The following is a 13,710-nucleotide window of genomic DNA, read 5'->3' on the forward strand; positions in this document are numbered from 1 at the left end:
CCACTATGCCTGGCTAATTTTTTTGTATTTTTATTACAGATGGGGTTTCACCTTGTTGACCAGGCTGGTCTTGAATGCCTGACCACCTCAGACTCCCAAAGTGCTGGGATTACAGGCGTGAACCACCGCACCTGGCCCTATTCTGCCATCTTTGAAGGTTTTAGAAGGAAGATAGACAAGGATTGAATATAAAATAGATATACCATGGGTAAGGTATATCAGAAAGGTTCCTCCTTGTCCCTAAAGGTAGTTTATGAGGGTAGAAATTTTCCAGTTCCTCTCTACCTATATCCCAGAAATTCTTCAATAAAGGAAACCTTTATATGCTTCTGAAAAATGTAAATACTTTGGAATTACTAATTAGGAGCCTATCATCATACTCAACAAAGATAAATATTAAGAAGGAATGTAAATGTATAAAAACATTAGACAGGAGAGATGGGGCTTAGGGTCAACACAGAGGTCACCAGAAAAAGAGAAGAAAGATACGGGTACAGAGAGGGAGGTAAAATACGAAAGACACTCCCTGTTACCTAACAACATTCCAACAACAAGCCTGGATAGTATGCCAGATAATGAACTAAAGGAGTACAATTCACGGGCTTTATGACAGCTTTCTTCAGTTGATGTGAAGATCTGTGGACTTCCTTCCAGAAGGCAGAAGATTACTGGCATATTGCCAAGGCAAATTCACTGTATCTACACTACTTTCTGCAAATTGGAACATAAATTCTCAATAACCCATGATCTGATTCTTAACAGGGACTAATAAAAAATAAGTAAAGAGTGCTTTGTTGACAAGTTTTCTCTTACTTTCCTTTTCCACCATTCTTACATCCAGTCTGCCCTGTGTACCAAAGCACTTATTTCTCCATTCCGGGAGTTGTGAAGCAGAACCACAGGAAGGCAGCTCAACCAGGCGGATCCTGTTGTTCACCTCCAGCATGTGAAGGGGTGGCAAGGACTCTGGCCCCACGGCAAGAAGGTAAAGCCAAATAACTCTCTTGAGTCAGTCTTTACAGGGTGGACTATGTGCTCAATGTTTTATGAAAAATTTTTTTTTTTTTGAGACAGAGTTTCGCTCTTGTTGCCTAGGCTGGAGTGCAATGGCACGATCTCGGCTCACCGCAACCTCTGCCTCCTGGATTCAAAGCGATTCTCCTGTCTCAGCCTCCTGAGTAGCTGGGATTACAGGCGCATGCCATCAAGCCTGGCTAATTTTTGTACTTTTAGTATAGACGGGGTTTCATCATATTGGTCAGGCTGGTCTTGAACTCCCGACCTCAGGTGATCTGCCCACCTTGGCCTCCCAAAGTGCTGGGATTACAGGGGTGAGCCACTGTGCCCGGCCTATAAATCCTTAAATTGCAGATATTCCTACTAAATTAAAATATAGTGATGCTTTCTAAAGTCAAATATAACTACATCATTATTTTCTTTTAATACTGAGGATTAAGATTTACTTTTTTTTTTTTTTTCTGAGATGGAGTTTTGCTCTTGTTGCCCAGGCTGGAGTGCAATGGCTGGAGTGCAATCTCAGCTCACTGCAACCTCCGCCTCCCGGGTTCAAGCAATTCTCCTGTCTCAGCCTCCTGAGTAGCTGGGATTACAGGCGCATGCCATCATGCCTGGCTAATTGTTGTATTTTTAGTATAGACGGGGTTTCATCATATTGGTCAGGCTGGTCTTGAACTACTGACCTAAGGTGAGCTGCCCGCCTCGGCCTCCCAAAGTGCTGGGATTACAGGCATGAGCCATGGCGCCCAGACAAGATTTACTTTTTGCATGTACTTTTTCTTTGTTAAATATTCATATAAAAGCTGCCACACATATAAATTTTAATTTGTACAACAGAAGTCACCCACTGCAGCCTTGCTTGGCTATCATTTTTGCTCCATCTTGCTTTCTAACTCTGAGGTGACAAATGAGCTTGGTCCTGATTAAGAGGCAAATATCACACAATATTACCAACACCTTTGGTTCTTCTTCATAAAAAGAATCATATCTGGGCTTGCTTAGCTTGTAATATTTTAGTCTGTTACAGTGCTGAAAATACATAATTAGATACTGTGCATATTAAGCATGATTCTATGAGAGAAAGGAGAACAAAGGGGAAATGTTGAAGGGAAATATATGTGCATTAATAAAAGGCAATAATTCATTTGCAGTGGATTACACAGAGATAAGAACCACATTAAAGAACATTTTAGTTATAGTATACAGCTATAACTAAACTATAGTATATAGTATCCAACATGTTAACATCTGGACAAACAGAAAGAGAGCAATTTCACATTACAAAGGAGTGTGATGACTACACATCATTTCACAATGGAAAACAGTGAACAAGAAAATAGAAAAGAAACATACTGACAAGATCAGACATATTTTTAAATGTGCTGCATTTAATGCAATCCAAGACTATCAACAATTTAGATGCTGTGACAACATGCCACTGCCATTTGTGGAAACAGTTAAAGCATTTTGCACCGATTACTCAGTGACCAAAAACAGGCAAACAAATAATGCAACAAAATGGCTAATGCATTCATAGTAACATACAACAGAATAATCTTCCAACCACAGCATTCTTCCCAAAGTTTGAAAGAACTATGGCATATGGACTGGAAGGACACAAAGTGCTTACAGTATTAAATACTAAGATATTTACTTTGGACAAAATTTGTGTTCCAACCAAATAAAATGAGATTTCTTCTAAAACACATATCTTTAGTAAGGTAAAAACGAACACATTACAAAATCAGTATGTCCACAAGAAAATAAAAAATGTTACAGTATTTCTTTTCATTAGGAACAAACATGAAGACAGAAGAACAATCATTGCCAAATTCAGGACACTACAAGGAAAGAAAAGTGCAAAGAAAAACTGCATTGATTAAGCAGATCTTCTAGAAACAACTTTGGGAAAGTTCATTATTAAAGACAAACAGTTGTCTTCAACTTCCTTCTAATTCATAAAGAATCCTTTTAAGAAAGTCTACAGCTGGGGTGGTCCCTGATCTGCAGATCAAGTTGTATCAGGCTTCTCCATTCCCCGAGCTGGCCAGGAGTAAATGCAGGGAGTGGTATGAGGCCAGCAGGACTGAAGGCAGCTCTTATGCCCTGCTGTCAACTTCAAGGCTTTGGGAAGTGAAATGCACCTCTCTTGCTCAGGAAGAAATTGGGTAGGGTTTCTGTTCCAAAGTTAACTGTTATGACTTCAACACAAGTTTTTAAAAAGCCACTCAATTCAAGGTTTTAAGCAGAATGACATGAAAAGTGAGCATGCACATTTATGAATAAGGTGAAAAGGGGGTGGGAGAAGAAAGTAAAAGGCCACAGAACATGTGTTTGGCTGGCTGCCTGGCTATGAGGTGAATTTTAAGTAACTTTTCAGGCCATATTTACCTGAGGGGTTCAGATAACATTAGAGTATGGCCTCAGTTTGCTTTCCAAAAGTATGCTAAGTTACATACAATACTCTCTTTGAAAGTTAAACAATAGATCAAGAGACCTGGGACAAAGGGTTTCTCATATAATTAACTGGTAGAGAAAAATTAAAATGTAGTTTTGTATATTGTATTTTTGAGACCAACCCTACTGAAGAATTCTCTATATATGGACCATGATACACAGCTAGAAATCACCAAGCAGAGAGGTTCCAAGTATCAATTTTGTGACAGGTAATGTGACTTCTGCTTCCCTTTAATTCTAACTAGCATGGATATCTGATTTGCTTTTGGCTTTAAGTCCAACCATAATTGGGCTCATAATGTCTTTTCGCTTTACCTCTTTCTGTACATCCTTTGCTTGGTTTTCAGCCTTACTGAGAAGAGTTTTTAAGTCAGCTGAATCCCGAAGATGCTGTTCTTTCAAGGATCCGACTTGATTCTCAAGTTCTTTCCTAGACATTTGAAGGATGCTGAGATCACTGGTAAGCTCTAAACTCTGCTTCTGAGAACTGCAATATAAATATTGACAGACAGTTATTCACAGGTAGAAACTGGACACAGAAGGAAGTCCAGTTTCTTATACATTTCACTAGAAGGGACAGAGTGGATTTCAGAGAAAAAAAGAAAAGTATAAAAAAGAATGAAATATTTTCATTCAATAAGCAAAAACCATCAAAGCACTAAAAAATTATAGCTTAAAAGTGTGTCCCATCAAGTATACACAAAGGTTGAAATTTTTTTTTTTTTTTTTTTTTTTTTTTTTGAGACGGAGTCTCGCTCTGTCGCCCAGGCTGGAGTGCAGTGGCCGGATCTCAGCTCACTGCAAGCTCCGCCTCCCGGGTTTACGCCATTCTCCTGCCTCAGCCTCCCAAGTAGCTGGGACTACAGGCACCCACCACCTCGCCAGGCTAGTTTTTTGTATTTTTTTAGTAGAGACGGGGTTTCACTGTGTTAGCCAGGATGGTCTCGATCTCCTGACCTCATGATCCACCCATCTCGGCCTCCCAAAGTGCTGGGATTACAGGCTTGAGCCATCGTGCCCGGCCAAGGTTGAAATTTTAAAAACAGAAATAGGAGGTAATTGACTGTATATTTTGTTGTATCAAATTGTATTAATTTCATCATAAAAAGATTCAGTATAGGTCTTCTACAGGAAAAGAACACACATATGTCAACAATTTCTTGTAAGTTTAAATACTTGACAAATAGAATGGGGGTCAGAAACTTAAAGCTTAGGAGTCACTGCTAATTCAAGTAACGATAAACCTGTTCAAATGAGAAGACACACCAAATTGAGAAAAGAGCATAAGACAAAGAAGTAGGAGGCTGAGTTCTACACCCCGAGCTCTGCCACTGTTTAGCTAGGGGATGTTAAGCAAGTCACTTAACTGGTACATTTCATTTTCAGAGTAAACACTTTCTGAGCTCTTAGACCTATACAAGATACCATGTAATATATACATAACTAACACAAGGAGAGTCTCAGTGCCCTTCACTGTCAAGTAACAGGATTGAATCATTAACTTCTGAGGCTATTCCCAAGGTTAATAAATTCTATGATTACCTTTTTGTTTTTTGAGACAGAGTTTCGCTCTTGTTGCCCAGGCTGGAGTGCAATGGCGTGATCTCAGCTCACTACAACCTCCGCCTCCCAGGTTCAAGTGATTTTCCTGCCTCAGCCTCCCGAGTAGCTGGGATTATAGGCATGCGCCACCATGCCCGGCTAATTTTATATTTTTAGTAGTGACGAGGTTTCTCCATGTTGGTCAGGATGGTCTCAAACTCCTGACCTCAGGTGATCTGCCCACCTCGGCTCCCAAAGTGCTGAGATTACAGGCGTTGAGCCACCACAGTCTCTATTATCACTTTTATAACTTGATGTTAAAAAAAATCTGACTTATAACATATGCGGAAAATAGCCTGATACGTGTGAACAGAAATTCTGTCTTCAATTCCTTCTTCCACAGCCCAGACAACAGAGAATAAAAGGCCTGCATAGTATAGCTGTGTTAGGGAATTTGGCTCCCATAAATAGCTAAAGGAGTATAAGGTTTTCAAGGTGACAGTTTTACATCTTTCAGAATGGATCATTCAAGAATCAGACTCACTACTGTAACTGAACTACTACAGAGTCTGAATCCCATTTTGATTGTACGCTTCACAGATTCTTTGGGGTGGGTCTGATGTTGTCAAGTCAATACAGCTAGGAATTAAATGGCACATAAGACCTTGTAAAGGAAGACTAGCTTCTAAATACTACTTAAATGCTGGGGAGGCTTATCAAGCAAATTTAGGGCATCAGAAAAGTTTAAGAAAAAGAATTAGGCTGGGTGCGGTGGCTCACACCTGTAATCCCAGCACTTTGGGAGGCCAAGACAGGCGGATCACGAGGTCAAGAGGTCGAGACCATCCTGGCTAACACGGTGAAACCCCACTCTACTAAAAATACAAAAAAATTAGCCGGGCGTGGTGGTGGACGGCTGTAGTCCCAGCTACTCCAGAGGCTGAGGCAGGAGAATGGCGTGAACCCGGGAGGTGGAGCTGGCAGTGAGCTGAGATCACGCCACTGCCCTCTAACCTGGACCTGGACGACAGAGCGAGACTGCATCTCACAAAAAAAAAAAAAAAAGAATTAATCTGCCTTAAATACTTTATGTGAGTTTAGGTAGATGATCTGACCAATGACTTATAGGCCCCTTTCTGGGGCCTAATGTTTTTAAACCATATGCTTCTACTCACTAGTAGTTTGTAGGCTTGCTTCTCAACACTTAAAATTTGAAAAAATTGAAAACAGTATTTAAGAGTCTGCCAGATTCCAATTAATCACATCTTAAAAATAAGGGATCTAGCTTGAATCTTTAAAATATTAATAATTTTGGCCGAGGGCAGTGGCTCACGCCTGTAATCCCAGCACTTTGGGAGGCCGAGGTCAGGAGTTTGAGACCAGCCTGACCAACATGGTGAAACTCCCTCTCTACCAGAAATACAAAAATTAGCCAGGCATGGTGGCACACACCTATAATCCCAGCTACTCAGGAGGCTGAGGCAGGAGAATTGCTTGAACCTAGGAGGCGGAGGCTGCAGTGAGCGGAGATTGTGTCACTGCACTCCAGACTGGGCAAGAGAGTAAGACTCTGTCTCAAAAAAAAAAAAAAAAAAATCAATAATTTCAAAACAACAAGATAAGCAACAGTGGCAATCAAACAATGGTATTTCTTGCTTGATAGATTATTAAACTAAATGGATTTATTAGGATCTTAATGTATTCTAAATGTAAAGAACTTGGGTATCTGTATCATAATCTTATACACACTTTATACCAATTTGTTCAAATGTGCTGTTATACAGATAATTCATTCCTCAATTTCTTTTTTTTTTTTTTTTTAAGATAGAGTCTTGCTCTGTTGCCCAGGTTGGGTGCTATGGTGTGATCACAGCTCACTACCTTTGACCTCCTAGGCTTAAGTGATCATCTTGCTTCAGCCGCCTGGGTAGCTGGGATCACAGGTGCGTGTCATTCCACCTAGCCTCCTTTATTTTATATATAGTCCAGGTGTGGTGGCTTACACCTGTAATCCCAGCAGTTTGGGAGGCCAAGGCGGGTAGATCATTTGAGGTCAGGAGCTCGAGACCAGGCTGGTCAACAGAGTGAAACTCCATCTCTACTAAAAATACAACAAAAAGTTAGCCAGGCATGGTGGTGCATGCCTGTAATCCCAGCTACTTGGGAGGCTGAGGCAGGACAATTGCTTGAACCAGGGAGGCAGAGGTTGAAGTGAGCTGAGATCATGCCACTGCATTCCAGCCTGGGCAACTGAATGTGACTCTGCCTCAAAAAAAAAAAAAAAAAAAAAAAAAATTTATGAGCCGAGCACAGTGGCTCATGCCTGTAATCCCAGCACTTTGGGAGGCCAAGGCAGGCAGATCACCTGAGGTCGGGAGTTCGAGACCAGCCTGACAACATGGAGAAACCCCATCTCTACTAAAAATACAAAATTAGGTGGACATGGTGGCACATGCCTGTAATCCAAGTTACTCAGGAGGCTGAGGCAGGAGAATCACTTGACCCCAGCAGGTGGAGGTTGTGGTGAGCTGAGATCGTGCCGCTGATCTCTAGCCTGGGCCAAAAGAGCAAAACTCCATCTCAAAATAAATAAATGACTTTATATATATAGATATACATATATCATATACATATATTTATAGTTGTGACCTTTATTTTGTCCCATTCATATTTTGGAATTGCTTTTACAAAGTTTTTAACGTCTTATAAACAATGTAAAACATTTGTTTTTATTTTTATTTATGTTTTCTTGAGACAGGGACTGGCTCTGTTGCCCAGACTAGACTACAGAGGTGTGATCATGGCTTATTGCAGTCCCCACCTCCTGGGCTCAAGTGATCCTCCCACCTCAGCCTCCTGAGTAGCTGAGACTACAGGCACTTGCCACCAGGCCAGGTTAATTTGTTGTATTTTTTTGAAGAGATGGAGTTTCATAATGTTGTCCATACCGGCTGGAATAAACCCATTTTAAACTTAAATATGGCAAATTGTGGTGGTAAAATAGGACTTCACCAAATTTGCTGAAATAAATCTAATGCATTCACTGATTTGCTTGTCAAGTATTAGATACTAGAAAGATTTAACTGGTTTCAGATAATTAATGGTCTTATATTTTATTACCCTTCATATAACCCTATTTGAAATTCAGAAGATTATATCTTTCAGTAGCACAAATTCCTTTTTTATTTTTTTGGTTTGTTTGATATAGGGTTTGGCTCTGTCACCCAGGTTGGAGTGCAGTGGCATGATCGTGGCTCATTGCAGCCTTGACCTCCTGGGCCCAAGCAACCCTCCTACCTTAGCCTTCCAAGTAGCCGGGACTATAAGCCTGGTACATTTTTGTATTTTTTTGTAGAGACAGGGTTTTGCCACATTGTCCAGGCTGATCTTGAATTCTCAGGCTCAAGCGATCCTCCTACCTCAGCCTCCCAAAATGTTGGCATTACAGGCGTGAACCATCGCACCCAGCCTTACAAATTCTTCATTACAGTCACTTCCTGATCACCCTTACTAAAAGAAGAGATCATTGGTGTGAAAGAAAAGCAATTGATATTTGAAATTTATTAGTTTACAGGGCAAGTTCAACTACGAATTATAGACCATTGTTGTTTGTTCAGGGTTTCTTTGGGACATTTAATGAATCTATATTCCGTGAGTACAAGGAAAGGACATGCAGGATAATGGTGGTGGCAGGAAAAAAAAAAAAAAGCTGAAGTATTTATTCAGTATGGTTAACGTGCCAAATAACCAAACAGAGATGGGTCGAACATTTGCTCCTGCAAAGTATTTAAGTAATAAAATTAAATTTAATTTAGATGAAAATTTAAGATAAAGAAATATTTCATATCTGAAAAATAAAGAGTTCTTGCATACTTGTGCAATTCTTTTTCTTGCCGTTGCAGTTCTGATGATAGCAAAACATTTTCCCTTTTTAGAGAATGGCATTCGGTTTCCAATGCATTCCATTCCTTTCTCAACTTCTCTAGTTCACCTAAAATAGTCCCAAAACATATTTGTTAATACAGAAATATAACTTCCATAATATTTCAAAGGATAAAGGAAAAGATTTCAGAGAAGAACATACTTTTTGCCCCCTTAAAAGCACGTAGATTTTACATGGTTAATTATTTGATTCCTGTTGCTTTGCATGTATACCTCAAGGACAGCTATCAGCTCGTACTTGAACAACAGTATTCTTTTCCACTTAACTTTTATAAGACAAGCAATTTTTAACAATTTTAAAATAAAATATAAAACCATAAAAAAAATAAATTTAGGCCGAGTGCAGTGGCTCAAGCCTGTAATCCCAGTACTTTGGGAGGCCGAGACGGGCGGATCACGAGGTCAGGAGATTGAGACCATCCTGGCTAACACGGTGAAACCCCGTCTCTACTAAAAAATACAAAAAACTAGCCGGGCGAGGTGGCGGGCGCCTGTAGTCCCAGCTACTCGGGAGGCTGAGGCAGGAGAATGGCATGAACCCAGGAGGCGGAGCTTGCAGTGAGCTGAGATCCGGCCACTGCACTCCAGCCTGGGCGACAGAGCGAGACTCCATCTCAAAAAAATAAAAAAATAAATAAATAAATAAATTTAAGTAAACTTGCAGACCTGAACATACATTTTTAGCTCCGATTTAAAAACACTGGTTTATACAACTGATAGCTAACAAAGAAAAAAAAAAAACCTGCATTTTTTTTTTTTTAAAACAAGTTATAAAGTTATCATTGTCAAAAGTTAAGAGCTTTATGTAAAATACATTTACTCACCTTGCAACCTTGTTGCTTCCTCTCTCTGCTGGTCCTCACACTGTTGACATCTAAGCTGAAAACTGTTTTGCAGACTTGTGATTTCTTTCTCATATTCAGACGCTGCTTTCCGCCACCGCTCAAGCTCAGCTCTCACCTTCTTAAGCTCTTGTTGTAAAGAAGCAATGTCAGTGTCCCGCTCAGAGGCAGCCTTTTCTGCTGCTTGATGAAGGAGCAAAATTTCATCTCGGGCACTAAGCAATTCATCTCTAGTACTTGTGATTTCACTGTCCTTCTCCTCCCGGAGATTCTCAATATCGATGTGTAACCTCTGCAACTGGGCTGCAAAAGTATATCCATCATTTTCTTGGCCCATTAGAATTAGGAATAAAAGAATAATCCATACAGGATTGTAGCTAATGCATAGCCTGGGTTATCAGAGCTGTTGCTTTTGATTAAAGTGTATAAACAATCCATGTTTGATGCAGAAAGTGTCAAAATACAGATAGCAAAGAGGAAAAAAAACCAAAGTGATCTTTATCTCCCCAACACACAGAAAATTACTTCTGACATTCCTTCTAGATTTTTTCCTATGCATTTATACACATATATAAACAAACACTAAACAGGGAGTGATCACAATATATACAGTGTTCCCTATCCTTCTGTTGATGAAACTCTTTCAACACAAAATAGTTATAGTATATATAACTTATTTGCCCAACCCTTTATTTTTGACAGTTTAGGCTGTTCAGTGTTTAAACACTATATACTTTTTTTTTTTTTTTAGGGTGAATCCTATATGTAGAATAGATTGGTCAAATGGTAAGCAACAAACAGTTGATGCTCTTGATTCATTTTTCTGTTCGAATGTCAATTCTTCAAAGAGGCCTTTTCTGATGACTTATCTGAAAAACAGCTCACTGTCATTCTCTGGCTCTTTACTCTGATTTATTTTCCTTTGAAGTCCTTATTGGACATCATATTATCTATTAATTTGCTTATTGTTTAACTTTTCTACTGAACTGTACACCTCATGTGTGTAGGGCATTTGTTTTGCTCACAGCTGTCAGGTATTGGGGATACCCCAATACCTGACATAGTAAACAATCAAGAATTATTGGTTGAATTAATGAGTTAATAAAATTAATACTGCCTCACTGAAGGGTTATATATATTTTTAAAATACCTGGTTTTGTGCTCATGACCCAAACTGGAAACCATTTGTATAAAATCAAACTTGGTGCAGAACAAGAAAATTAATCTTGGTTACCATATTATAAGGAAATTATAGATTTAAAAATTTCCAAAGGAAAATAATTAATCATAAGAGGATTTAGGGGTGGGAGAAAGGGAGGGTGCTACATAAGTAAACATTAAGATATTAGACTTATTAATATCTTATTAAGATATTAGATATTGGAATCTGAAAGGGCACAGTGGCCAGAGAAGATGATCATGATTTGTTGATACAGTCGTGAAATACACATGCTGGCACTAGGGGGCACTCAGTGATGACTGGGCAAGACAGGTTTTTTTTTTTTTTTTTTGAGGCGGAGTCTCGCTCTGTCACCCGGACTGGAGTGCAGTGGCCGGATCTCAGCTCACTGCAAGCTCCGCCTCCCGGGTTTAGGCCATTCTCCTGCCTCAGCCTCCCGGGTTTAGGCCATTCTCCTGCCTCAGCCTTCCGAGTAGCTGGGACTACAGGCGCCCGCCACCTCGCCCGGCTAGTTTTTGTATTTTTAGTAGAGATGGGGTTTCACCGTGTTAGCCAGGATGGTCTCGATCTCCTGACCTCGTGATCCACCCGTCTCGGCCTCCCAAAGTGCTGGGATTACAGGCTTGAGCCACCGCACCCGGCCGCAAGACAGGTTTAAAACAAAAGGCAGCACTATGTCACAGAACCTTTAGGAAAAATTGCCCCTACACAGTCTAGGATGAAAATAGAGATTCAAATCAGATTTATGTAAATTAATGGATAATGACATTAAACTACAATAGGAGTTTTAAGAGCTTTCAATTTAAACACATATATGACATACCCTAGAAATTCTAATTTGACCAAAATAAAATTCTAATTTTAAATAACTCAAAAGTTCCACTCAAAAAATAAGATCCCAAAGACTAGTTTTTCTCTGAAATGTTTTTGGGCAAGTATCTTGGGACTCATACAATGACTCGCCCTTCTCTTCTGAATAGTGATTACTTGTCTATTTAATTTCTTCCCCACCTATCTCTCAAGCTAAAATTTTAAAACAACATTGGCTCCTTCTTTGACAAGAAAGCAAATTAATTTTACTTTAGGAATTTTATAATGGCACAGGAAAGGAAGACCTCTCCTGGAGTATCATACAATCTCCTCATAATATACTAGGAGCTCCAACTTGAAGTAAACACTCAACAGGCAGGGTTTTTTCTGGAAATTTCTGTAATGACCTTGCAAGAGCCCGAAGAAACAGCAAAATGGTGATAAGAAGAACAGCCATTATCAAAGAAAATCAGTGCAGAGACTATTATCCTATTCCATGTGATATATAATTGTTCTTGAGGCCAGGCACGGTGGCCCATGCCTGTAATCTCAGCACTTTGGGAGGCCGAGGTGGGTGGATCACAAGGTTAGGAGTTTGAGACCAGCCTGGCCAATATGGTGAAACCCCATCTCTACCAAAAATACAAAAATTAGCTGGGTGTAGTGGCATGCACCTGTAGTCCCAGCTGCTTGGGAGGCAGGAGAATCACTTGAACCCAGGCGGCGGAGGTTGCAGTGAGCCGAGATCGCACCATTGCTCTCCAGCCTGGGCAACAGAGCAAGACTACGTCTCAAAAAACAAACAAACAAAAATTTTCTTGCAATACAAGTGTGTTCTGAGCATCAGATGTCAATACATCTACACCAGCCATCAATATATACACATACCAGCTAGCTCAAAGTACTGATGCACAGAGTAGCTCAAACAGATTTCCTATCCAAAGGCCCTCTGCAGGAACTCACAACATAACCCAGAAAGTGACAGTCTTACCAACTGCAAATCTTCACCTCTGCTTTTTCCAATTGTTTGGAAATTTTCAGTTGTTTCCAAACTGAACAATCTTCCCTTGAATTTTCTTAATAAATAAATAAATAGGGTTATAAATAGGGTTCAGGCGCAGTGGCTCACACCTGTAATCCCAGCACTTTGCGAGGCCGAGATGGGCGGATTACCTGAGGTTGGGAGTTTGAGACCAGCCTGACCAACATGGAGAAACTCCGTCTCTACTAAAAATACAAAATCAGCCAGGTGTGGTGGCGCATGTCTGTAACCCCAGGAGGCTGAGGCAGGAGAACTGCTTGAACCTGGGAGGCGGAGGTTGTGGTGAGCTGAGTTCGCGTCATTGCACTCCAGCCTGGGCAACAGGAGCGAAACTGTCTCATAAATAAATAAATAAAGCAAGCTCCACCAAGAGTCGTGTTGAAATGTGAGGTTCTAGAGAATCAAAGCCATGAAAAATGGGGATCTTGGCCGGGCGTGGTGGCTCAAGCCTGTAATCCCAGCACTTTGGGAGGCCGAGATGGGTGGATCATGAGGTCAGGAGATCCAGACCATTCTGTCTAACACGGTGAAACCCCGTCTCTACTAAAAAATACAAAAAACTAGCCGGGAGGCCGGGCGTGGTGGCTCAAGCTTGTAATCCCAGCACTTTGGGAGGCCGAGACGGGCGGATCACGAGGTCACGAGATTGAGACCATCCCGGCTAACACGGTGAAACCCTATCTCTACTAAAAAACACAAAAAACTAGCCGGGCGAGGTGGCAGGCGCCTGTAGTCCCAGCTACTCGGGAGGCTGAGGCAGAAGAATGGCATAAACCTGGGAGGCGGAGCTTGCAATGAGCTAAGATCCGGCCACTGCACTCCAGCCTGGGCGACAGAGCGAGACTCGGTCTCAAAAAAAAAAAAAAAAAAGAAAGAAA

At 40.6% G+C, this 13,710-nt stretch overlaps 1 protein-coding gene across 13 annotated transcripts in view; it reads right to left on the reverse strand.

Moving 5' to 3' along the window:
- Positions 1–13,710, reverse strand: part of SLMAP (sarcolemma associated protein) — a 179,472-nt gene that overhangs the window by 9,247 nt on the left and 156,515 nt on the right. For all 13 annotated transcript variants that reach the window (XM_023200927.1, XM_023200921.1, XM_023200917.1 and 10 more), the window contains 3 exons: positions 9,783–10,103; positions 8,890–9,007; positions 3,790–3,961 (listed from right to left, as the gene is read on the reverse strand). In XM_023200927.1, coding sequence (XP_023056695.1) covers positions 3,790–3,961; positions 8,890–9,007; positions 9,783–10,103 — 611 coding nt within the window. The remainder of the gene's footprint in view (positions 1–3,789; positions 3,962–8,889; positions 9,008–9,782; positions 10,104–13,710) is intronic.

The sequence above is a fragment of the Piliocolobus tephrosceles genome, chromosome 2, assembly GCF_002776525.5.
Source record: "Piliocolobus tephrosceles isolate RC106 chromosome 2, ASM277652v3, whole genome shotgun sequence".
Classification (NCBI taxonomy): domain Eukaryota; kingdom Metazoa; phylum Chordata; class Mammalia; order Primates; family Cercopithecidae; genus Piliocolobus; species Piliocolobus tephrosceles.